This window comes from Triticum urartu, chromosome 2A (genome assembly GCF_056163025.1).
Source record: "Triticum urartu cultivar PI428250 chromosome 2A, HENAU_Tu73, whole genome shotgun sequence".
Lineage (NCBI taxonomy): Eukaryota > Viridiplantae > Streptophyta > Magnoliopsida > Poales > Poaceae > Triticum > Triticum urartu.
Genome location: NC_141874.1, coordinates 74,058,619 through 74,082,995, shown reverse-complemented (window position 1 = coordinate 74,082,995; position 24,377 = coordinate 74,058,619). Strand labels below are relative to the sequence as shown.

The window sequence follows — 24,377 nt, the reverse complement described above, 5'->3', positions numbered from 1 at the left end:
GAGTCTATAAGATAATAAATGAAACAATCTATGACACTACTACTATGATACTTTGCACTATGGAGGTTATGGAGGTAGTAACTTAGACTAGTGACATATGCATGACACTAGTATAAGTTACTCCCCACTATGACCAGCCTTATAGACCGAAACACCTCCTCCCACTCACTTGTCTAAAGAAAAACCTCCTACTGAGTTGACTTGCGCAACAGCTCATTTGCTATACCTATACTAGCTCCATTCTAAATTAGATGAAGTTTTCTACGAAGCCTGTAGGGTAACTTCTATATCTTTCTACCACTAATTAATAAATTATTAGTGGACTGTCAAGATAAATTTGAACCATATAGGATACATATACGTTCAAGTTGTACACCGGACTTTGGAATTTATTCTGTACACTACACTTAGATTCATCAAGGTTCACTGAAAGACAAGCGCATCTGGTGTAGTGGTATCATAGTACCCTCCCACGGTACTGACCAGGGTTCGATTCCCTGGATGCGCATAATTTTTTTCTCCCATTTTTATTTTCCGATTGCTCATTCGTATATATAATCAAAAAGATAATTAATCTATGTGATCTATGTGTTGTAACCTAACCTTGGAAATCTAACTAGGCGACGTGGCTGGCAAATATGGTGGCTTTATGCCAATCAGCTTGGTTTGCATCTTTGCTTAGAGTTAGAATCAGCTTGGTATCATTTACTTTTTTTTGCGTGTGTTTTCCCAACTGATCTCGAAATTGCCTAAGCAGTTCGCTTGAAAGATTCTAACTGATGAATGTTCGCGTTCTGGATGTGACAAGATACATGCTAACATGCATATATCCATATCCAGGTGAAAACAGAATTCCACTTGATGATGATAAAATTACAGCGACGATAACTTCACAGTCGAAACACTTGCGCAGTTTGGACATCTAGGTACACGCGGTGCGCTGACATACATCAGCACTCGCCATATTGCCTGGCAGATCGACCAGCTTCACCATTTCCAGAAGACGTTGGATCCGCACTTGAACTTCTCCTTCCCCTCGCACTCGATCTCCAGGTCGTCGGTGATGAACGGGACTTTCTGCAACCACACAAGAAGACATGATCGTCAGCCAGCCAGAGCTTAGAGTTCATCCGGCCATGGAGGGTTAGTTAAACAGGAGAGCTACCTTCTGCTTGGCGAGGTCCTGGCAGCCGGTGAAGTTGTAGGGGAACTTGCAGCTGCCGAACTGGACGGTGTAGGCGCGCGCGAAGTTGGCGCCGCTCGTCGCCGCCCTCTTCTTGTCGTTCAGCTCCTGATCACGCGCAAAAATCATCAAAAAGTCCGGTGAGAAATGAGCAACGAACCGACGGCGACAGGGAAGGAAGGAAACAGAGCGGACCTTGTTGAGCTTGCTCTTCTCGAGGTACTCGTCGAAGACGCTTGCCCTGGCCGACCCGGCGGAGGCGGCCGTGACGGCGAAGACGGCCGCCAGGCCGAGAAGCGCCGACCGCCGGTCCTTGGCCGGGGCGACCTGCACGCGCTTTGCCGCCGCCGGCGAGGCGGACTGCGGCACCGCCGCGGCGGGCTTGAGGCCGACCACACTGGTGTTCACGCCGGCCATGATCCTCTCGAGGTTTTCTTGATGAATCTGGTGTGTGTGCGTGTGTGTGGCCTCAGGGGAGGGGGGGGGTGTGGTGATGGTTTTGTTTTTGATCGCGGAGGATGCTGTGGAGGGAAAACGGCGCTGCGGTGGGCGTGTGGATAGGGTGAGGCTTGCTTCCATTCCATTGGCTGGCCTTGGCGCCACGGTGGCTCCCATTATCCTTACGGGATGGGGCCCATACGACACGTGGCAAGATCTCCTTGGCCTTGACCTGACTGTGCCACTAGATTTAGATTTTTAACCCTTGAGCTCTCACGAAACGGCTCATTTGCTATTTGTACAGTACATACTACTAGTTCTATTCAAAATTACATGACGTTTCTAAAGGCGTGTAGTGAAAGCTTTATATCTCCGACCACTAATTAGAATCTTTTGGATAAATTTGAAACTTAGGTTAGCTGTGCAATGGATTTTAGAGTACTAATGTTTATTATCCGTAATCAATGGCCACAAAACAACTTAGCGCATCTGGTGTAGTGGTATCATAGTACCCTCCCACGGTACTGACCAGGGTTCGATTCCCTGGATGCGCAATTTTTCTCCTCAACATATTTGTTTGTTCATTCTTATTTAAGAATGAAGTTAATCTCCTTTTGCTAACCTGACCTTGGAATTGGAATTGTATGTTTTATATCACTGAAGATGAAGATCAAATCTGCTGACAATGTATCCAGTCATATGTTTTGTCCTGGCAATGGCGAGCCATGTCACCCCATAAAAAGTAAACCAAGAGTACCGCCCATATGGTACCTAGAGTAGTGGCGAATGTTTGTCTATAAGAATCTTACTATGGCTAACCGTAGCTCTATGGCTGCCAAAGCTTCGCGGCTTCAAGCGTGATGAAACCAGGGGCATTCATGAGCAGGTTAGCTTGCTGGTTAGTAATTTGTCGATCAAACATAAAAACAATTAGGGGCATTCAACATATTTGTTTGTTCATTCTTATTTAAGAATGAAGTTAATCTCCTTTTGCTAACCTGACCTTGGAATTGGAATTGTATGTTTTATATCACTGAAGATGAAGATCAAATCTGCTGACAATGTATCCAGTCATATGTTTTGTCCTGGCAATGGCGAGCCATGTCACCCCATAAAAAGTAAACCAAGAGTACCGCCCATATGGTACCTAGAGTAGTGGCGAATGTTTGTCTATAAGAATCTTACTATGGCTAACCGTAGCTCTATGGCTGCCAAAGCTTCGCGGCTTCAAGCGTGATGAAACCAGGGGCATTCATGAGCAGGTTAGCTTGCTGGTTAGTAATTTGTCGATCAAACATAAAAACAATTAGGGGCATTCAACATATTTGTTTGTTCATTCTTATTTAAGAATGAAGTTAATCTCCTTTTGCTAACCTGACCTTGGAATTGGAATTGTATGTTTTATATCACTGAAGATGAAGATCAAATCTGCTGACAATGTATCCAGTCATATGTTTTGTCCTGGCAATGGCGAGCCATGTCACCCCATAAAAAGTAAACCAAGAGTACCGCCCATATGGTACCTAGAGTAGTGGCGAATGTTTGTCTATAAGAATCTTACTATGGCTAACCGTAGCTCTATGGCTGCCAAAGCTTCGCGGCTTCAAGCGTGATGAAACCAGGGGCATTCATGAGCAGGTTAGCTTGCTGGTTAGTAATTTGTCGATCAAACATAAAAACAATTAGGGCTCCAAGAGGAAATGTGTCATTATCTTAATCTTTAGTTCACAGTTCACACGATACAATGCAGTGGCTTACTGATAAGCTACAGCGTGACAAAATTTATAGCCATCAGAACTACTCTGCTACGATCAGACATCGGCTTTTCCTTGCCCTGTATAAAAACTGCAGAATACAGAATGGTGGACGAACTGCACACTGATTGCAAGCACAGATGATCGGTGATCGCAACCACGGAAGGGAACACATCTTTCAGCACCAGTCACACATCACCTGCAAGCACAAATGCCGTAAATCAGATTCCCATGGGGCAAACCAAGTGTGACATACAAATAACATGCTCAGGAGATGAAAGAAACATCTACAGGCTGCATGACTAAGCAAAGATGGTGTTGATTGTCACAGGGTGGTCTCACAGAACAATCAAATGGCATGGACAAAAGCGAAAAGCGGGTGCTCAGTTTATTTTCTGCTCAAGTACCAACAGTACTGCAGCTGCAGAAGCAGGATTCCATCATCCATAAGTGGTGAGATCAATCTAACAGCAAGCGCATGCCACAGTTACACGGAAATGATAAACCAATTTTAGTCAAGTATATATCAGAATTAAACCTGTAACACAATCTCAGTCCAGTATACTAAGCGTTTTAATTAAGTTCATGATGGAAAAACGCCACTTTCTGTCCGAACAGCACAGAGCTCGTGTTTCGCTTTATGTTTTTACCAGTCACGACAACAACTGATCAGGGCGGTTATTGTTTACGGGCATTCTAACTTCTGACAACATTATGTACATCCAAAGGCTCACTGGTCTCATGTGAAAACATCTACTCCCTCCGACCCATAACATAACAGCGTTTTCAGTGTTAACAACGCTCTTATATTACGGGACGGAGGGAGTACTTCTGAAGTAGTTCGCACAGCACTATTACAGAGAGCCTCAAGAAACAAAACAAAAGAGTGCGTGTGCACCAGAGGTGGGAATAAAAGCATTCCTGTCCTTGAATGATAGTCCAGGTAAGTCAATACATCACCGCAACAGCATAAGACAACACTTGATCAAAGTGCCAAATTGAAGATCACCATTTATGTTATTCTATTAGCCTAACTGATGCAACATACTTCTTCAATTAACCAGTTCATCCCCAAAAGAGGATCAGTTATATGGTTTATTAAGACACATAACCAGCGCCGTCTAACGACTAATAAACGAATGGAACAATTGAGTAAGTAATATGATCCAAAAATTCCATTTAATGCACTCACAGGTGAGAAGAAGACCAATTATCACCGAAAATTTGCAATCGCCTCATCTCATAGTCAATTAATCATCCAGTACATTCATATAACATATGCAGGAACTCTCGAAAAGATAGTAAGACATTGGGTCCCTAAATTCACGCAAATGGTCCAATCAGTAAACACAAGAACAACCAAGCCTGGACCCTCACCTCACATGAGCTCCTCCTCCTTGCGGAGGTACTCGCCGGCGTCGGACTGGTGGAGCACCACCACGGCGTTGGTGTCGGCCTTCCTGCAGTCCTGCGCGCCCCTGGCGGCGACCCCAAACCCGAGGGGCACGTCGGCCATGGACATGACGACGACGCCGTCGCCGGACTTGGTGTTCTCGGTGATGCGCGCGAGCGCGGACTTGGGCACGGAGTTGCCGAAGAGGAACGAGCGCTCCGTGTCGGGCTTGAGCCAGATGCGGCGGCGTGCGTGGGCGGCGAGGAGGTCGAGCGCGTGGACGGTGAGGTGGAAGGCGCCGCCGTGGGTGAACTTGCCGATGGGCGTGCCGACCCCGGCGAGGCGCGTGCGGGAGACGGCGGTGGCGCGGCGGACGAGCGACTCGGAGGCGTAGAAGACGCGGTTCTTGTGGAGGCGGAGGCAGTAGCGGCCGGGCTCCGGGTCGGGGCCCTCCACGGAGGGCCGCTCCAGGAGGTGCTTCAGGTTGGGGCCGGTGAACTTGAAGAGCTTCTCGAAGACCATCGTGGTCTCCTTCTCGTCGAGCGGCCGCATGGCGGAGGCGGCGGCGGGGTTTGGGGGCGGAGGGTTGAGGGGGGAGCGGCGGTGAAGGTTGGGGACGGACGGCGGCTAGGGTTTAGTCGGGTGCTTCCTCCCCCTTGGTTTTATCGGGACTGCGGGCCTTCAGATTGTCGGCCGTTGGATCGGTTAAATCCTACGGCTGATAGCATGCCTCACAATTGCTTCGCATGCCAATGGTTTTGCGTATGCCCGCTCCATTTGACCACTTTCCTTTTTTTTAACCAAATTCTTTTTCAAAAATCGCTTGCCGAATTATGTGTATATGTGGTTCCTAACACCATACTCATACATATATACATATGACTACTAGAGATAAAGCATACTCATACATGTAGATATAACTACTAGAGATTCAAACCGGAGCGAACCAACCTCTGGTTGGATGGTTAGAGGGACAGTGATATCCCCAGCCCAGGGTTCAAATCCTAGTGCTTGCATTATTTCTGAATTTATTTCACGAAGGAGCTGAATCCCTATATAAAACTAAACATGGAGAATCAAGCATTCTGCACGTGCCGATGACGCGGTATGTTGCTACTCTCGAGTTTCACCATCATGAAGAAAAAGGTACCCTATGAATGCTTAGAGCATCTACCATCGGACTTGTCAATTCCCCTCCCCGCCACTTCCTCGTCGGGCCCCTCCCCTTGGTGTCTCTAGAGCGGCTGTAATACTCCTCTGCGTCGATGTCGGTGGTCAAAGGGGTGTCGCATCGACACTTGTGGTGCCGCCACTGATGGAGGTGGACGGGGGCAAGGAGGGAAGGTCTGCCGGGCGACGGGGACCCGCTCTTGGCGAGGCGTTGAGCTTTTGCCGTGTTGGCCATCCTCTGTCGCACGAGCCGATTGAATTCCTCGATACCGAGCCGCTATGCCTTGGCATCTTTGCAGCGGCGACAGCGGGCGCTCATCTCCGTCGTGGGCAAGGAGCGACGGGTGACGTCGTGAAGAAGGTCGTCCTCCAAGTCGGTAGGAAGCGGCCTGTGAGTGAATGTACATGACCTATAGCCAGATTGGCTACATTCGGCCTGCGTCGCCCTGTGCCTCGCGCAGAGAGCGACCCACGCTTCCGACTCGGGGAGCGGCGACTGCTGGCTCGGTGGTGCGAGCATGAGCACCCAAAGTCGTCCATGAGGAGCAAGGACTGAAGTTGCCGGGCGCCACAACTCACCTTGCCGCCTCAACGGGAAGGACGCGGACTACGTCGGGCTGGTGCAGGTCAGCGCAAAAGCTTGAGCTGCCCCTCTGGGCCATCGAGGAGGGCATAAAAGCTCAAGCTCCCACCCCTATCCATGCGCGGCCAGCGAAGGGCGAGCTCCTCGTTGTCCGGGGCGGAGCTCGAATCCGATTTGGCGACCGCATCCCAGCCAGTGGAGTCGGGCTTGCTGCCGGAGTCAGACATGGTGGCGCGCGGAAGGTACAGACACAACACAGACCGAAGTGAAACGTGAAGGAAGTGAAGCGAACAAGAGTGATAGGGTTTGATCCGATTGGGAATGAGGTGGTGTTTATGTGGCATCGAGGTGGGCCAACATGGGACGGTCCCACATGACGGCTGCTTCTGGGCATATTTAGATACATTATAACTAAGCACCTTTCCTGCCCTATCAGGGTATTAACATTATAGCCGTCCGATCTTCACTTTTAGTCGTTTCTGGACATCAGATTGGCCCTTAATCCCACGTCCGCTTGCACAGTTCGTTAAGGAGTGCTAACGATATTGGGTCGCTACTCTCATGACAATTTTGAACGTCTGGTGTCAAATTGGGCCCAATGGGCTTTCGGCTGTACCACTCCCCGTCTGGTGTTAAATCGCCGCGTCGCAACCCCTAAAAAACCGATGTGTCGCTCCTCCGTCTTTCGTGAGCAAACCCTCGTGTGACGGCGCCCATCCCGCATCCTTGACCTCGGGCAGCGGAGCCAACCGTGATTTGCCAGTTGGCCTTGCGGTGGCGCCTCTAGAACCAGCGTCCCTAAGAGAGCTGCCATCAGAGGGCGCCGTTCCTTCAACCTTTCACCCTCCCTTGAGATGTTTCATTTCCTACAGTTCGTCTCTTTGTCTTATGTGGGGTCTCGCATCCTGATCCATTGGTCTCAATCGATCGCTTCTCCTCTCCTTTCCTGTAATGCAGGTGGGTGTTGTTGTTTGTTGTGGGTGCGCGGCGATCAGTCATGCCGGTTGATGTTGATAGTGTGCTTACATCCGGTGGCACTTCTTCTCAGATCAATCAGTAAGTTCTCCTTAGAAACAGTATGTTTGTTTTTCATTATATGCTACTGCCGATGAGCACTCTTCTTTTACCGTGTCACTTGCTACAGATCAGCATATCCTGACCCCCTCCTCTGCCCTCGTGCTATTCCTTTAATTTGCACATCGATCAATGCCTAAATTCCTAATTTGCATCTGATTTTGGTCTATTGTTCTTGCATTGCAGGTGATTTCTTTCCCTTTGCCTTTCTTTTTACTTTATCTAGATATTATGGAACCAAAATTGCTATTCTGTATTTCTGTGTGCCGAGCCAAAATCCTCAGTTTCTACACTTGTTAGTAGTACTAAATATATTAGATCTATTGATCCAACTCTCCCCTTTAAACCTAATATTTTTCCGTCCTAACTCCCCATTTGTACTGATGTTTAATTCAAATCCCTACTTCAATACGTACTTCTATGAACTAAGGTGATGACTCCAAAGTATTTTACTTGCCTTAATCTGTTTCATTATTTTCTTCATGTTGCTAGCTTGTCGTTGGTGACTAGAAACCACATTTCACATTCGTACGAACATGTCCAGTTTAAAGTGTATCCTTAACATTCGCTCGGTCACCCCCTATAAGATATGTTTGGTGCCTTCAAAATTTATTTTCCGATTTGCTTCTGCGGGATTTCAACAATCTGCTCTTGGTTAGGAATTGTATCCATCAGACCATTTTCTTCTCATGGTATGCCATTTGAATTCCCTTCAATCCAAATTAAATTCCCATGTATGCTCATTACTTTGTTGATTCCATTTTTATATTTTGTGATCCCTTTCAATTATTTTCAAGGCGGGTCATTAGCACCTTTTCTCATAATTAAATCTCAACAGAAAATCTTTATCATAAATTTCTGTAAATTGTCATCTTCTTATATGTTTATTTATTTTCCATTTTGTTGATCAGGCAGGGATTAAATTGTTGTTCACTTCAAAAATGGCATGCCATGGTGCATCACATTGTGTCGCTAGGCCAGATCTCCTGTAAACTCCTACAAACGGACACCGTCCATGTGGGTTGACTTCTCTTGGCTTGCATTTGTATGAACTAATATGTGGCGACTGACTTTGTATTTCATGCTTATATGCCTTCAGAGAAGGAAATCCTGAGTGACCAAGGAGAAAGATTTTTAACCATCTACTTGACAGGTAGCAAATCTGTTATATATGCAATATATTGATGTTATAAATCTGAAGTCAATCATGTATATTATATAATCCTAAATTCATTCAACATTCTTAAGTCAAATAACATCCTTCTATACCATATCTTCAGTTTCAATGGGGTGATAAGGTACCAACAGAACAATGACTTGATTCTAGCAGTGTATGCAGCAACTTAATTCCAGTGCAAGTACGTGATGTTGGATTCCTTACTTTGCAATACCAAATTTATTTCATTTTACCTCTAGGCAATGTTTTTCGTGTACCTTTTGTATTTCCATTTGCATTTGTCCTACCTTTTTCTTCCCCTCTTCTCTTCAGATTAGGCAACTAAACGCAAACCAATGGATTTTTTTCCTGGCAGTAAAATGCAAACAATGACTATATATGTTGGAATTGGTCAATTATATTGCACAATATACAAGATTCTTATCAACATCTTAAATCCATGTTACTGTATATATCACCATGACACCATCATCTGATAGATTAATTATCTCTATCTAAAGCATGCGATCCAATTTCACATAAGAGTACCAAAGAGAGGATTTCTGACATTCGAGCATTGATAATTGATAGATTTCTTAACTTTATAATTGTGCAACCTACTAACATCTCGCTTAATTGTAATATTCTGTGTTTATCATGTTCTTGACATTGTAACTAACAGGACGAGAAGGCTGATCCGCAACCGGCACTCAAACTCTTAAAGGTAGAATGATAACAAATAATTGATATGCATTATCTTTTGATACTATTTATATTTCGTTTATCAATCTGACGTGAAAATAATACTGTTCTTATTAACAGGGGCTGAAGAATTACAAAAAGGATTTTGGAATCAGTAGCCTTGAGGACGAAAATCTATGATCTTTGCATATGAGTATATCTAATATTCAGGTTATGGAGCACATGCCCCTCTCCAAATCACAACACAGTGTAGATTCATGTGCACTTTTTATGCAGCTTTAGAATGTCTTCATTTGATGATCACTGCTAAATACTACCAACTATGGAGGATCCTCTTTTTTTTTGAGGGAAGGCCATCAGGGCTAACTATGGAGGATCCTCTTCTTTGCATTGTAACTTTAAAGTGATCTATCAATTATAATATCAACTACAAGTGTTGTGTTATTCGACAGAGAAATTGCTTGTGCTTTAAACCGATGCTCTAGAAGTAGGCCCGTGGAGATATTTAATAAGTATATTATCATGTATGTAAGCTGACACAAAAGAGGCTGAGGCAATTTCAATCCTTGTTATTGTGAACAAAACATATTTTCTCCTTTTCAATTTCTACTTACTACTGATTGGAGTATCTCTCATATCAAAACAAAAGGGAAACATGCTTGAAACAACTTATTTCACCGTATTTTAGTTTTCCGTAGTTCACATTTTGATTTTGTTTAGCTTTTGCCTTCATATAAAACAAAAAGGGCAGCCCAGTGCACACAACTTTTGCCTTCATATATTTACAAAAATTTCTATCATTTTACTTTCAAAATGGACGGGCGCGGCAACGCACGTCATTAATGATCTAGTTGCGTATTCAGATCACCTCATATTCATCCCACATGAGTTGGATTCAAGGGATGCAGGACAGCCCAGCCATTTGGGTTAGGTTTGAGGAGTCGGGATGCGATTTTTCGATTGGGGCAGCATCTTACAGAGAGGCGGTAAAAGTGATGAATAAACTATCCAAGCCAGTATCTTGATTCGTGTTCCGGCAAGGCAGTAAAAGAGATGAATAAACTAGCCAATTAGTATCTTGATTTGTGTTCCGGCTGGCACCTGCAGGCCGGGCAAAGTCTCCTCCAGCTGCGGAAATGGTAGTGGATCCCCAGTCCTAACGCGAGCCCCAAAGTCAACCGGCGGAGTGGCCACCCACCCGTCATTCCGACGAACCCTGCCCCTCCTACCCGTGCTGTTTAAAGCCCCGGTCACAACACAAACTCCCCGGCCATCAGCATTCAGCCGTCTCCCAAACCCAGAGCATCCTCGCTCACCGGCAACGCGCTGCGACCAGGGCAGCCATGGCACGCCGCGCTCTGCCTCTGCTCCTCCTCGTCCTGGCCGTCGCCGCCGTGTCGGCAGCACCCATCGTCCGCGCGAGCGCCGAGGACGGCGAGGTCGGCGCGAGGAGGCGGCTGCTGCAGGTCGCCGGCAGCAACAGCACCGACACCAACGGCACGGCGGGGTACATCAGCTACGGCGCGCTGTTCGCCGAAACGGTGCCGTGCCCCTACTCAGGCGCGTCCTACTACAACTGCCGCCCCGGCGCGGAGGCCAACCCCTACGAGCGCGGCTGCTCCGCCATCACGCAGTGCCGCGACTGATGACACGCGAACTACCCACGTTCCTGCTGCTCGTTGCTGCCGCTGTTTCCTTGAGCCACGGGATTGAGTTTTTCCTTGGCATGAATATTTTCATTCATTTTGGTGTTGTTGTGCTTCGATGTACTATATGTGTATGAGATGATTTGATGGTTAATTTCGAGCATTTAACAGAGCGGCCGAGCAGTATCAATGTGGCATGAGACCTATTGCCATTTCCCCCCGTTTTATCCACGGTTACATGTTCCCACGCTATGCTTTCAACGGAGTTACAGTCGCACGTAACGCGGCACTGTCCATTGAGCTAGAACAATATGATGTACAACCGCCATAGCTAAGAGGAGCACATCGGAAACGAGGGAGAGCTGCTAGCATTTTCCAGTCTCCATTCACCAAAACAGTCCTCCGTTTCACAGTTTCAGCATGGCCAGAAGTAATATGCCTGTGCATACAGAACTGATGACCACGATAAACGATGGTAAAAAAGAAATGGACGGAGGCTGGGTGGTCATACCGGTGAGCATTTGCAAGCATTTTTTATGGAGTTTTTGCATTTGCAGTGACGCTGACGCCACTCCATTGTTGGTGTGTTGCAGGTTCCAAAACAGCAGTTCTCTACTCCCTTTGTTCTAAATTACTTGACCCATATTTATTTAGACACGGATGTATCTAAACACTAAATAAGTATAGATACATCCATATTTAGATAAATTCAAGTCAACTAATTTAGAATGAAGGGAGTATATGACAGCCACTAATAAGGCAAGCGTTTGACCAAAGAGGCTTAACATGGCAACCACTAAATCTAGCAAAATGAAGGAACGCGCAATTCTGTAGTAAGCTGGCAATTTGCAAGATACCGGGAATCAGTGTTCGGTAGCTGGAGACGTGTATTGGCACCAGTATATATGTTTAATCCAATCATGCAGACGACTTATCCTCTCAAATGTTGTCCAGGTAGCCGTTTTATTTCAGGATATTCTGCTATGTACTCACAGGTGCAATCATGGGCAGTCTGTAGGGAAACTATTTGATATTTATGACATCAGTCCCCATCAAATATTATTATCACATTGCATTTGTTCTCTGAGCTCATTGTGGGGTGTTCTGGACCCTTTCCAGAACTCCCAGTTTCTGCAAGCTTCGTTTACCCATAGAGCTGATCCAGCTAATGTAATGGCTTCTTTGGATCACAGGATTTGCAAAACAAAGATATAGGAAAAATGGAGGATTTAGTTGCCATGACATAGCCAATTCTATGGAATTTTCCCAGAGGTTGGACCTCATGCGTGAATTCCTCTGCAATCAGCACCTTGGCGACCAAATCCTAAGGAATTTCAATGACCAAATCCTGTGATCCAAATACATTCCATAGGAAACAATCCCGAGGATTGATATCCTGTGAGAATTCTATGAAAATCCTCCAATCCAAAGAAGCTACACCCTAAAAAAACTAATCTAACTACAGCTCACATCCAAATGCCTTTTGCAGGGGGCACCTACTGAAGCGGCAAATCATTTTCCTTACGAGGTTGGTGCCAAAGAACTCACCTACTGAAGCAGCAATTCTCCTGGTCGTACCTTTTTTTTGAAACCGGTGTCGATGTCTAAACTACAAGCAATGTATCCTATGCACCAGTAGTTTTTGTGAAACTAATGCACCCGATGTTAGCAATCTCTCCTACTTAAAAAACTAATCAATATGTACGTGCAATGCACGTTAATTTAAAAGTATATTAAATTCATACGGATATTAAGTAGGATATTATTTATGTGTTATTATGTGATTAGCACTATATTTTTCGACAAAAAATAGATTTTATTAGCTCAAAATGAAGCATCAAGAGGATGCAAAACACCATGAGCACACACCTGCCATCTGCATAGTTAGGATGCACACAGCCAACACGAACACACGCACACAAGAAAACACACCGACCAATAGCAAAGTCATGTAAGACCAAAGCTATGAGCAGACGAGGAAAAAAACCCCAAAATGATAAGATTCGTGATTGGCAAACTACAACAATGACCATATCCGCACCAATCATCTCATGACATCACACAATCGACGAGTTTCTTCAACAGCAATGCCTTCAGGATAGGAGCAGCGCTCAAACGCCGTCGTCGCCGGATCCAACCACCAAAGGCTAGAATCTAGGTTTTCACCCTGAAGAATTAGTCCGAGCATATCCGAGCAATGCCTCCAGCAAGGTAACCATGTTAAAAACATCGCCATTGCCAGGTATAACCAACTTGGATCAGACCTAGGCTTTCACCCCGGAGCTCGCGATCGGGGTGCTCGATTAGCACCACTATCCATGTCACTCATGTGTTGTCGCCACCACTTTTCCGCGAACCCAGCAGCTACGTGTGATGTGTGACCACTATTGTTGCACAACCATCCCTATGCGTCAAACCGTTGTCCATAGTTTGCATCTTGCTGCCGAAGTCAACCACCGGATCTGAAGGAAAACCCTTCTGAAGACCTTTCAGTGGCCATCGCAATCTGCAACAAGACTATCGCCACAAGCCGGAGTGGTCATCTCCACGGGCGAATCTGGGTGATGGGACGACCGGTTCGGAAACCCACCCATGTATGGCCAGATCAGAACGATGGGTATCATTGCACGATGGCGACAACAATCACCACGCCATAGATCAAGCCCAGCCAGCATCCGCAGATCAAGCCCCGTCGGCATCGATGACCATAGACCCATGCCTTGCTCAGGATGAGCAGCACAACCAGAAGGCGAGGCACCCAGGAGAGGACTGATGTCGCTTGAAGCTACGTCGGTATTTCCCCAAAGAAAAAGGGATGATGCTGTTGGGGAACGTAGTAATTTCAAAAAAATTCCTACGCACACGCAAGATCATGGTGATGCATAGCAACGAGAGGGGAGAGTGTTGTCTACGTACCCTCGTAGACCGAAAGCGGAAGCGTTAGCACAACGCGGTTGATGTAGTCGTACGTCTTCACGATCCGACCGATCCAAGTACTGAACGCACGGCACCTCCGAGTTCAGCACACGTTCAGCTCGATGACGTCCCGCGAATTCCAATCCAGTAGAGCTTCACGAGAGGGTTCCGTCAGCACGACGGCGTGGTGACGATGATGATGTTCTACCGTCGCAGGGCTTCGCCTAAGCACCGCTACGATATGATCGAGGTGGATTATGGTGGAAGGGGGCACCACACACGGCTAAGAGATCAAGAGATCAATTGTGTGTCTATGGGGTGCCCCTGGCCACGTATATAAAGGAGTGGAGGAGGAGGGGGCCGGCCAAGAGGAGGAGGCGCGCCCAAGGGGGGGCAATCCTACTCCAAGTAGGTTTTGCCCCCCTTTCCTATTCCAACTAGGAGAAGGGGGAAGGAGGAGGTGGAGAGAAGTAAGGAGAAGGGGGGCCGCGCCCCCTTCCCTTTCCCAATTCAAATTGGGGCAAGGGGGGCTGCGCACCACCTCCTGCTGCCTCTCCTCTTCCACTACTTTGGGCCCATGAGGCCCAATAACCCCCCGGGGGGTTCCGGTAACCCCCCAGTACTCCGGTATATATCCGATAACCCCGGGGACCATTTCGGTGTCCGAATATAGTCGTCCAATATATCAATCTTCATGTCTTGACCATTTTGAGACTCCTCGTCATGTCCGTGATCACATCCGGGACTCCTAACAACCTTCGGTACATCAAAACTCATAAACTCATAATATACAGCATCGAAACGTTAAGCGTGCGGACCCTACGGGTTCGAGAACTATGTAGACATGACCGAGACATGTCTCCGGTCAATAACCAATAGCGGAACCTGGATGCTCATATTGGCTCCCACATATTCTACGAAGATCTTTATCAGTCAGACCGCATAACAACATACGTTGTTCCCTTTGTCATCGGTATGTTACTTGCCCGAGATTCGATCGTCGGTATCTCAATACCTAGTTCAATCTCGTTACCGGTAAGTCTCTTTACTCGTTCCGTAATACATCATTCCGTAACTAACTCATTTAGTTGCAATGCTTGCAAGGCTTAAGTGATGTGCATTACCGAGAGGGCCCAGAGATACCTCTCCGACAATCAGAGTGACAAATCCTAATCTCGAAATACGCCAACCCAACAAGTACCTTTGGAGACACCTGTAGAGCACCTTTATAATCACCCAGTTACGTTGTGACGTTTGGTAGCACACAAAGTGTTCCTCCGGTAAATGGGAGTTGCATAATCTCATAGTCATAGGAACATGTATAAGTTATGAAGAAAGCAATAGCAACAAACTAAACAATCAAGTGCTAAGCTAACGGAATGGGTCAAGTCAATCACATCATTCTCCTAATGATGTGATCTCGTTAATCAAATGACAACTCATGTCTATGGTTAGGAAACATAACCATCTTCGATCAACGAGCTAGTCAAGTAGAGGCATACTAGTGACACTCTGTTTGTCTATGTATTCACACATGTATTATGTTTCCGGTTAATACAATTCTAGCATGAATAATAAACATTTATCATGATATAAGGAAATAAATAAAAACTTTATTATTGCCTCTAGGGCATATTTCCTTCAGTCTCCCATTTGCACTAGAGTCAATAATCTAGATTACACTGTGATGATCCTAACACCCATGGAGCCTTGGTGCTGATCATGTTTTGCTCGTGGAAGAGGCTTAGTCAACGGGTCTGCAATATTTAGATCCGTATGTATCTTGCAAATTTCTATGTCTCCCACCTGGACTAAATCCCGGATGGAATTGAAGTGTATCTTGATGTGCTTGGTTCTCTTGTGAAATCTGGATTCCTTCGCTAAGGCAATTGCTCCAGTATTATCACAAAAGATTTTCATTGGACCCGATGCACTAGGTATGACACCTAGATCGGATATGAACTCCTTCATCTAGACTCCTTCATTTGCTGCTTCCGAAGCAGTTATGTACTCCGCTTCACATGTAGATCCCGCCACGACGCTTTGTTTAGAACTGCACCAACTGACAGCTCCACCGTTTAATATAAACATGTATCCGGTTTGCGATTTAGAATCGTCAGGATCAGTGTCAAAGCTTGCATCAACGTAACCATTTACGATGAGCTCTTTGTCACCTCCATAAACGAGAAACATATCCTTAGTCCTTTTCGGGTACTTCAGGATGTTCTTGACCGATGTCCAGTGATCCACTCCTGGATTACTTTGGTATCTCCCTGCTAGACTTATAGCAAGGCACACATCAGGTCTGGTACACAGCATTGCATACATGATAGAGCCTATGGCTGAAGCATAGGGAACATCTTTCATTTTCTCTCTATCTTCTGCAGTGGTCGGACATTGAGTCTTACTCAACTTCACACCTTGTAACACAAGCAAGAACCCTTTCTTTGCTTGATCCATTTTGAACTTCTTCAAAATTTTGTCAAGGTATCTTGTTTGTGAAAGTCCAATTAAGTGTTTTGATCTATCTCTATAGATCTTAATGCCTAATATGTAAGCAGCTTCACCGAGGTCTTTCATTGAAAAACTCTTATTCAAGTATCCCTTTATGCTATCCAGAAATTCTATATCATTTCCAATTAATAATATGTCATCCACATATAATATCAGAAATGCTACAGAGCTCCCACTCACTTTCTTGTAAATACAGACTTCTCCAAAAGTCTGTATAAAACCAAATGCTTTGATCACACTATCAAAACGTTTATTCCAACTCCGAGAGGCTTGCACCTATCCATAAATGGATCGCTGGAGCTTGCACACTTTGTTAGCTCCCTTTGGATCGACAAAACCTTCTGGTTGCATCATATACAACTCTTCTTCCAGAAATCCATTCAGGAATGCAGTTTTGACATCCATCTGCCAAATTTCATAATCATAAAATGCGGCAATTGCTAACATGATTCGGACAGACTTAAGCATCGCTACGGGTGAGAAGGTCTCATCGTAGTCAATCCCTTGAACTTGCCGAAAACCTTTTGCGACAAGTCGAGCTTTGTAGACAGTAATATTACCGTCAGCGTCAGTCTTCTTCTTGAAGATCCATTTATTCTCAATTGCTTGCCGATCATCGGGCAAGTCAACCAAAGTCCATACTTTGTTCTCATACATGGATCCCATCTCAGATTTCATGGCTTCAAGCCACTTTCCGGAATCTGGGCTCACCATTGCTTCTTCATAGTTCGTAGGTTCATCATGATCTAGCATCATGACTTCCAGAACGGGATTACCGTACCACTCTGGCGCGGATCTTACTCTGGTTGATCTACGAGGATCAGTAGTATCTTGTTCTGAAGTTTCATGATCATTATCATTGACTTCCTCACTAACTGGTGTAGGTGTCACAGAAATAGTTTTCTGTGATGTACTACTTTCCAATAAGGGAGCAGGTACAGTTACCTCGTCAAGTTCTACTTTCCTCCCACTCACTTCTTTCGAGAGAAACTCCTTCTCCAGAAAGTTTCCGAATTTAGCAACAAAAGTCTTGCCTTCGGATCTGTGATAGAAGGTGTATCCAATAGCTTCCTTTGGATATCCTATGAAGACACATTTCTCCGATTTGGGTTCGAGCTTATCAGGTTGAAGCTTTTTCACATAAGCATCGCAGCCCCAAACTTTCAGAAACGACAACTTTGGTTTCTTGCCAAACCACAGTTCATAAGGCGTCGTCTCAACGGATTTTGATGGTGCCCTATTTAACGTGAATGCGGCCGTCTCTAGAGCGTATCCCCAAAACGATAGCGGTAAATCAGTAAGAGACATCATAGATCGCACCATATCCAGTAAAGTACGATTACGACGTTCGGACGCTGAGGTGTTCCGGGTGGCGTGAGTTGCGAAACTATTCCACAATTTTTCAAATGTACACCAAACTCGTAACTCAAATATTCTCCTCCACGATCAGATCGTAGAAACTTTATTTTCTTGTTACGATGATTTTCAACTTCACTCTGAAATTCCTTGAACTTTTCAAATGTTTCAGACTTATGTTTCATTAAGTAGATATACCCATATCTGCTTAAATCATCTGTGAAGGTGAGAAAATAACGATATCTGCCACGAGCCTCAATATTCATCGGACCACATACATCTGTATGTATGATTTCCAACAAATCTGTTGCTCTCTCCATAGTACCGGAGAACGGTGTTTTGGTCATCTTGCCCATGAGGCACGGTTCGCACGTACCAAGTGATTCATAATCAAGTGGTTCCAAAAGTCCATCAGAATGGAGTTTCTTCATGCGCTTTACACCGATATGACCTAAACGGCAGTGCCACAAATAAGTTGCACTCTCATTATCAACTCTGCATCTTTTGGCTTCAACATTATGAATATGTGTGTTACTACTATCGAGATTCAACAAGAATAGACCACTCTTCAAGGGTGCATGACCATAAAAGATATTATTCATATAAATAGAACAACCATTGTTCTCTGATTTAAATGAATAACCGTTTCGCATCAAACAAGATCCAGATATAATGTTCATGCTTAACGCTGGCACCAAATAACAATTATTTAGGTCTAATACTAATCCCGAAGGTAGATGTAGAGGTAGCGTGCCGACTGCGATCACATCGACTTTGGAACCGTTTCCCACGCGCATCGTCACCTCGTCCTTAACCAATCTTCGCTTGATCCGTAGTCCCTGTTTCGAGTTGCAAATATTAGCAACAGAACCAGTATCAAATACCCAGGTGCTACTGCGAGCTCTAGTAAGGTACACATCAATAACATGTATATCACATATACCTTTGTTCACCTTGCCATCCTTCTTATCCGCCAAATACTTGGGGCAGTTCCGCTTCCAGTGACCAGTCTGCTTGCAGTAGAAGCACTCAGTTTCAGGCTTAGGTCCAGACTTAGGTTTCTTTGTTGGAAATATGCCCTAGAGGCAATAATAAAATGGTTATTATTATATTTCTTTGTTCATGATAATTGTCTATTGTTCATGCTATAATTGTGTTATCCGGAAATCGTAATACATGTGTGAATACATAGACCACAACACGTCCCTAGTGAGCCTCTAGTTGACTAGCTCGTTGATCAAGAGATAGTCATGGTTTCCTGACTATGGACATTGGATGTCATTGATAACGGGATCACATCATTAGGAGAATGATGTGATGGACAAGACCCAATCCTAAGCATAGATCAAAGATCGTGTAGTTCGTTTGCTATAGCTTTTCCGAATGTCAAGTATAATTTCCTTAGACCATGAGATTGTGCAACTCCCGGATACCGTAGGAGTGCTTTGGGTGTGCCAAACGTCACAACGTAACTGGGTGACTATAAAGGTACACTACGGGTATCTCCGAAAGTGTCTGTTGGGTTGGCACGAATCGAGACTGGGATTTGTCACTCCGTATGACGGAGAGGTATCTCTGGGCCCACTCGGTAATGCATCATCATAATGAGCTCAATGTGACCAAGTGGTTGATCACGGGATCATGCATTACGGTACGAGTAAAGTGACTTGCCGGTAATGAGATTGAACGAGGTATTGGGATACCGACGATCGAGTCTCGGGCAAGTAACGTACCGATTGACAAAGGGAATTGCATATGGGATTGATCGAATCCTCGACATCGTGGTTCATCCGATAAGATCATCGAGGAGCATGTGGGAGCCAACATGGGTATCCAGATCCCGCTGTTGGTTATTGACCGGAGAGTCGTCTCGGTCATGTCTGCGTGTCTCCCGAACCCGTAGGGTCTACACACTTAAGGTTCGGTGACGCTAGGGTTGTTGAGATATTAGTATACGGTAACCCGAAAGTTGTTCGGAGTCCCGGATGAGATCCCGAACATCACGAGGAGTTTCGGAATGGTCCGGAGGTGAAGATTTATATATAGGAAGTCAAGTTTTGGCCATCGGGAAAGTTTCGGGGGTAATCGGTATTGTACCGGGACCACCGGAAGGGTCCCAGGGGTCCACCGGGTGGGGCCACCTATCCCGGAGGGCCCCATGGGCTGAAGTGGGAGGGGAACCAGCCCCAGATGGGCTGGTGCGCCCCCCATGGGCCTCCCCTGCGCCTAGGGTTGGAAACCCTAGGGGTGGGGGCGCCCCACTTGGCTTGGGGGGCACTCCACCTCCCTTGGCCGCCGCCCCCCCTTGGAGATGGCATCTCCTAGGGCCGGCGCCCCCCTAGGGGTCCTATAAATAGTGGGGGGAGGGAGGGCAGCCGCACCCTAGCCCCTGGCGCCTCCCTCTCCCTCCCGTGACACCTCTCCCTTTCCCTGAGCTTGGCGAAGCCCTGCCGAGATCACCGTTGCTTCCACCACCACGCCGTCGTGCTGCTGGATCTTCATCAACCTCTCCTTCCCCTTGCTGGATCAAGTTGGAGGAGACGTCTTCCCAACCGTACGTGTGTTGAACGCGGAGGTGCCGTCCGTTCGGCGCTAGGTCATCGGTGATTTGGATCACGACGAGTACGACTCCATCAACCCCGTTCTCTTGAACGCTTCCGTGCGCGATCTACAAGGGTATGTAGATGCACTCCCCTCTCCCTCGTTGCTAGATGACTCCATAGATTGATCTTGGTGATGCGTAGAAAATTTGAAAATTCTGCTACGTTCCCCAACATTCTTCTCCTGAGCAGCAACTTGCTTGCTGTTCTTCTTGAAGTTCCCCTTCTTCTTCCCTTTGCCCTTTTTCTTGAAACTAGCGGTCTTATTGACCATCAACACTTGATGCTCCCTCTTGATTTCTACCTCCGCAGCCTTTAGCATTGGGAAGAGCTCGGGAATCGTCTTATCCATCCCTTGCATGTTATAGTTCATCACGAAGCTCTTGTAGCTTGGTGGCGGTGATTGAAGAACTCTGTCAATGACACTATCAACAGGAAGATTGACTCCCAATTGAGTCAAGTGATTATGATACCCAGACATTTTGAGTATATGTTCACTGACAGAACTATTCTCCTCCATCTTGCAGCTATAGAACTTATTGGAGACTTCATATCTCTCAATTCGGGCATTTGCTTAAAATATTAACTTCAACTCCTGGAACATCTCATATGCTCTATGACGTTCAAAATGTCGTTGAAGTCCCGATTCTAAGCCGTAAAGCATGGCACACTGAACTATTGAGTAGTCATCATCTTTGCTTTGCCAGATGTTCATAACATCTGGTGTTGCTCCTGCAGCAGGCCTGGCACCCAGCTGTGCTTCCAGGACGTAATTCTTCTGTGCAGCAATGAGGATAATCCTCAAGTTACGGACCCAGTCCGTGTAATTGCTACCATCATCTTTCAACTTTGCTTTCTCAAGGAACGCATTAAAATTCAACGCAACAACAACACGGGCCATCTATCTACAATCAAACATAGACAAGCAAAATACTATCAGGTACTAAGTTCATGATAAATTTAATTTCAATTAATCATATTACTTAAGAACTCCCACTTAGAAAGACATCCCTCTAATCTTCTAAGTGATCACGTGATCCAAATCAACTAAACCATAACCGATCATCACGTGAAATGGAGTAGCTTTCAATGGTGAACATCAATATGTTGATCATATCTACTATATGATTAACGCTCGACCTTTCGGTCTCAGTGTTCCGAGGCCATATCTGCATATGCTAGGCTCGTCAAGTTTAACCTGAGTATTTTGCGTGTGCAAAAACTGGCTTGCACCCGTTGTATTTGAACGTAGAGCCTATCACACCCGATCATCATATGGTGTCTCAGCACGAAGAACTTTCGCAACGGTGCATACTCAGGGAGAACACTTATACTTTGATAATTTAGTGAGGGATCATCTTATAATGCTACCATCAATCAAAGCAAGATAAGATGCATAAAAGATAAACATCACATGCAATCAATATAAGTGATATGATAAGGCCATCATCATCTTGTGCTTGTGATCTCCATCTCCGAAGCACCTTCATGATCACCATCGTCACCGGCGCGACACCTTGATCTCCATCGTAGCATCGTTGTCGTCTCGCCAATCTTATGCTTCCACGACTATCGCTACCGCTTAGTGATAAAGTAAAGCATTACAGGGCGATTGCATTGCATACAATAAAGCGACAACCATATGGCTCCTGCCAGTTGCCGATAACTCGGTTACAAAACATGATCATCTCATACAATAAAATTTAGCATCATGTCTTGACCATATCACATCACAACATGCCCTGCAAAAACAAGTTAGACGTCTACTTTGTTGTTGCAAGTTTTACGTGGCTGCTACGGGCTTAGCAAAAACCGTTCTTACCTACGCATCAAAACCACAACGATAGTTTGTCAAGTTGATGATGTTTTAACCTTCGCAAGGACCGGGCGTAGCCACACTTGGTTCAACTAAAGTTGGAGAAACTGACACCCGCCAGCCACCTATGTGCAAAGCACGTCGGTAGAACCAGTCTCGCATACGCGTACGCGTAATGTCGGTCCGGGCCGCTTCATCCAACAATACCGCCGAACCAAAGTATGACATGCTGCTAAGCAGTATGACTTATATCGCCCACAACTCACTTGTGTTCTACTCGTGCATATAACATCAACGCTAAAACCTGGCTCGGATGCCACTGTTGGGGAACGTAGTAATTTCAAAAAAATTCCTATGCACACGCAAGATCATGGTGATGCATAGCAACGAGAGGGGAGAGTGTTTTCTACGTACCCTCGTAGACCGAAAGCGGAAGCGTTAGCACAACGCGGTTGATGTAGTCGTACGTCTTCACGATCCGACCGATCCAAGTACCGAACGCACGGCACCTCCGATTTCAGCACACGTTCAGCTCAATGACGTCCCGCGAATTCCAATCCAGTAGAGCTTCACGAGAGGGTTCCGTCAGCACGACGGCGTGGTGACGATGATGATGTTCTACCGTCGCAGGGCTTCGCCTAAGCACTGCTACGATATGATCGAGGTGGATTATGGTGGAAGGGGGCACCGCACACGGCTAAGAGATCAAGAGATCAATTGTGTGTCTATGGGGTGCCCCCTGGCCACGTATATAAAGGAGTGGAGGAGGAGGGGGCCGGCCAAGAGGAGGAGGCGCGCCCAAGGGGGGGCAATCCTACTCCAAGTAGGTTTTACCCCCCTTTCCTATTCCAACTAGGAGAAGGGGGAAGGAGGAGGTGGAGAGAAGGAAGGAGAAGGGGGGCCGCGCCCCCTTCCCTTTCCCAATTCGGATTGGGGCAAGGGGGGCTGCGCGCCACCTCCTGCTGCCTCTCCTCTTCCACTACTTTGGGCCCATGAGGCCCAATAACCCCCGGGGGGGTTCCGGTAACCCCCCAGTACTACGGTATATATCCGATAACCCCGGGGACCATTTCGGTGTCCGAATATAGTCGTCCAATATATCAATCTTCATGTCTCGACCATTTCGAGACTCCTCGTCATGTCCGTGATCACATACAGGACTCCGAACAACCTTCGGTACATCAAAACTCATAATATAAACGGCATCGAAACGTTAAGCGTGCGGACTGTACGGGTTCGAGAACTATGTAGACATGACCGAGACATGTCTCCGGTCAATAACCAATAGCAGAACCTGGATGCTCATATTGGCTCCCACATATTCTACGAAGATCTTTATCGGTCAGACCGCATAACAACATACGTTGTTCCCTTTGTCATCGGTATGTTACTTGCCCGAGATTCGATCGTCGGTATCTCAATACCTAGTTCAATCTCGTTACCGGTAAGTCTCTTTACTCGTTCCGTAATACATCATTCGCAACTAACTCATTTAGTTGCAATGCTTGCAAGGCTTAAGTGATGTGCATTACCGAGAGGGCCTAGAGATACCTCTCCGACAATCGGAGTGACAAATCCTAATCTCGAAATACGCCAACCCAACAAGTACCTTTGGAGACACCTGTAGAGCACCTTTATAATCACCCAGTTACGTTGTGATGTTTGGTAGCACACAAAGTGTTCCTCCAGTAAATGGGAGTTGCATAATCTCATAGTCATAGGAACATGTATAAGTTATGAAGAAAGCAATAGCAACAAACTAAACGATCAAGTGCTAAGCTAACGGAATGGGTCAAGTCAATCACATCATTCTCCTAATGATGTGATCCCGTTAATCAAATGACAACTCATGTCTTTGGTTAGGAAACATAACCATCTTCGATCAACGAGCTAGTCAAGTAGAGGCATACTAGTGACACTCTGTTTGTCTATGTATTCACACATGTATTATGTTTCCGGTTAATACAATTCTAGCATGAATAATAAACATTTATCATGATATAAGGAAATAAATAATAACTTTATTATTGCCTCTAGGGCATATTTCCTTCAGATGCAGCACAGCGGCGGTAGGTA

The 24,377-nt window shown here is 45.8% G+C and overlaps 3 protein-coding genes and 2 non-coding genes across 5 annotated transcripts; 3 read left to right on the top strand and 2 right to left on the bottom strand.

The window, feature by feature from the left end:
- The first annotated feature begins 437 nt into the window (after window positions 1-437).
- On the top strand, window positions 438-508 carry TRNAG-CCC (transfer RNA glycine (anticodon CCC)). Its single transcript has one exon. It is a non-coding gene; the product is annotated as a tRNA-Gly (tRNA).
- A 327-nt stretch (window positions 509-835) lies between these two features.
- PSAN (photosystem I reaction center subunit PSI-N, chloroplast, putative / PSI-N, putative (PSAN)) lies at window positions 836-1,686 on the bottom strand. The gene is made up of 3 exons (XM_048698866.2): window positions 1,379-1,686; window positions 1,166-1,291; window positions 836-1,077 (listed from the first exon to the last, which is right to left on the bottom strand). The coding sequence occupies exons 1-3, from the start codon at window positions 1,598-1,600 to the stop codon at window positions 988-990; spliced, it is 438 nt and encodes a 145-aa protein (XP_048554823.1). The 5' UTR covers window positions 1,601-1,686; the 3' UTR covers window positions 836-987.
- Window positions 1,687-2,104: 418 nt separating this feature from the next.
- Window positions 2,105-2,175, top strand: TRNAG-CCC (transfer RNA glycine (anticodon CCC)). Its single transcript has one exon. It is a non-coding gene; the product is annotated as a tRNA-Gly (tRNA).
- A 1,128-nt stretch (window positions 2,176-3,303) lies between these two features.
- Window positions 3,304-5,415, bottom strand: LOC125535791 (RNA binding protein). Its single transcript, XM_048698865.1, has 2 exons — window positions 4,753-5,415; window positions 3,304-3,574 (listed from the first exon to the last, which is right to left on the bottom strand). The coding sequence occupies exon 1, from the start codon at window positions 5,318-5,320 to the stop codon at window positions 4,754-4,756; it is 567 nt and encodes a 188-aa protein (XP_048554822.1). The 5' UTR covers window positions 5,321-5,415; the 3' UTR covers window positions 3,304-3,574; window position 4,753.
- A 5,222-nt stretch (window positions 5,416-10,637) lies between these two features.
- LOC147983861 (rapid alkalinization factor-like) lies at window positions 10,638-11,271 on the top strand. The gene has a single exon (XM_087539615.1). It carries the CDS (start codon window positions 10,797-10,799, stop codon window positions 11,097-11,099), a length of 303 nt encoding a protein of 100 aa, XP_087395741.1. The 5' UTR covers window positions 10,638-10,796; the 3' UTR covers window positions 11,100-11,271.
- Window positions 11,272-24,377: the final 13,106 nt, after the last annotated feature.

Excerpts from the sequence above, each read along its gene's own strand:
- PSAN (XM_048698866.2), bottom strand. The coding sequence starts at position 1,600 with ATGGCCGGCGTGAACACCAGTGTGGTCGGCCTCAAGCCCGCCGCGGCG. Across the intron at positions 1,292-1,378 it reads AGAAGAGCAAGCTCAACAAG|GAGCTGAACGACAAGAAGAG; the intron begins GTCCGCTCTGTT and ends GCGCGTGATCAG. Across the intron at positions 1,078-1,165 it reads AGGACCTCGCCAAGCAGAAG|AAAGTCCCGTTCATCACCGA; the intron begins GTAGCTCTCCTG and ends GTGTGGTTGCAG.
- LOC125535791 (XM_048698865.1), bottom strand. The coding sequence starts at position 5,320 with ATGCGGCCGCTCGACGAGAAGGAGACCACGATGGTCTTCGAGAAGCTC.
- LOC147983861 (XM_087539615.1), top strand. The coding sequence starts at position 10,797 with ATGGCACGCCGCGCTCTGCCTCTGCTCCTCCTCGTCCTGGCCGTCGCC.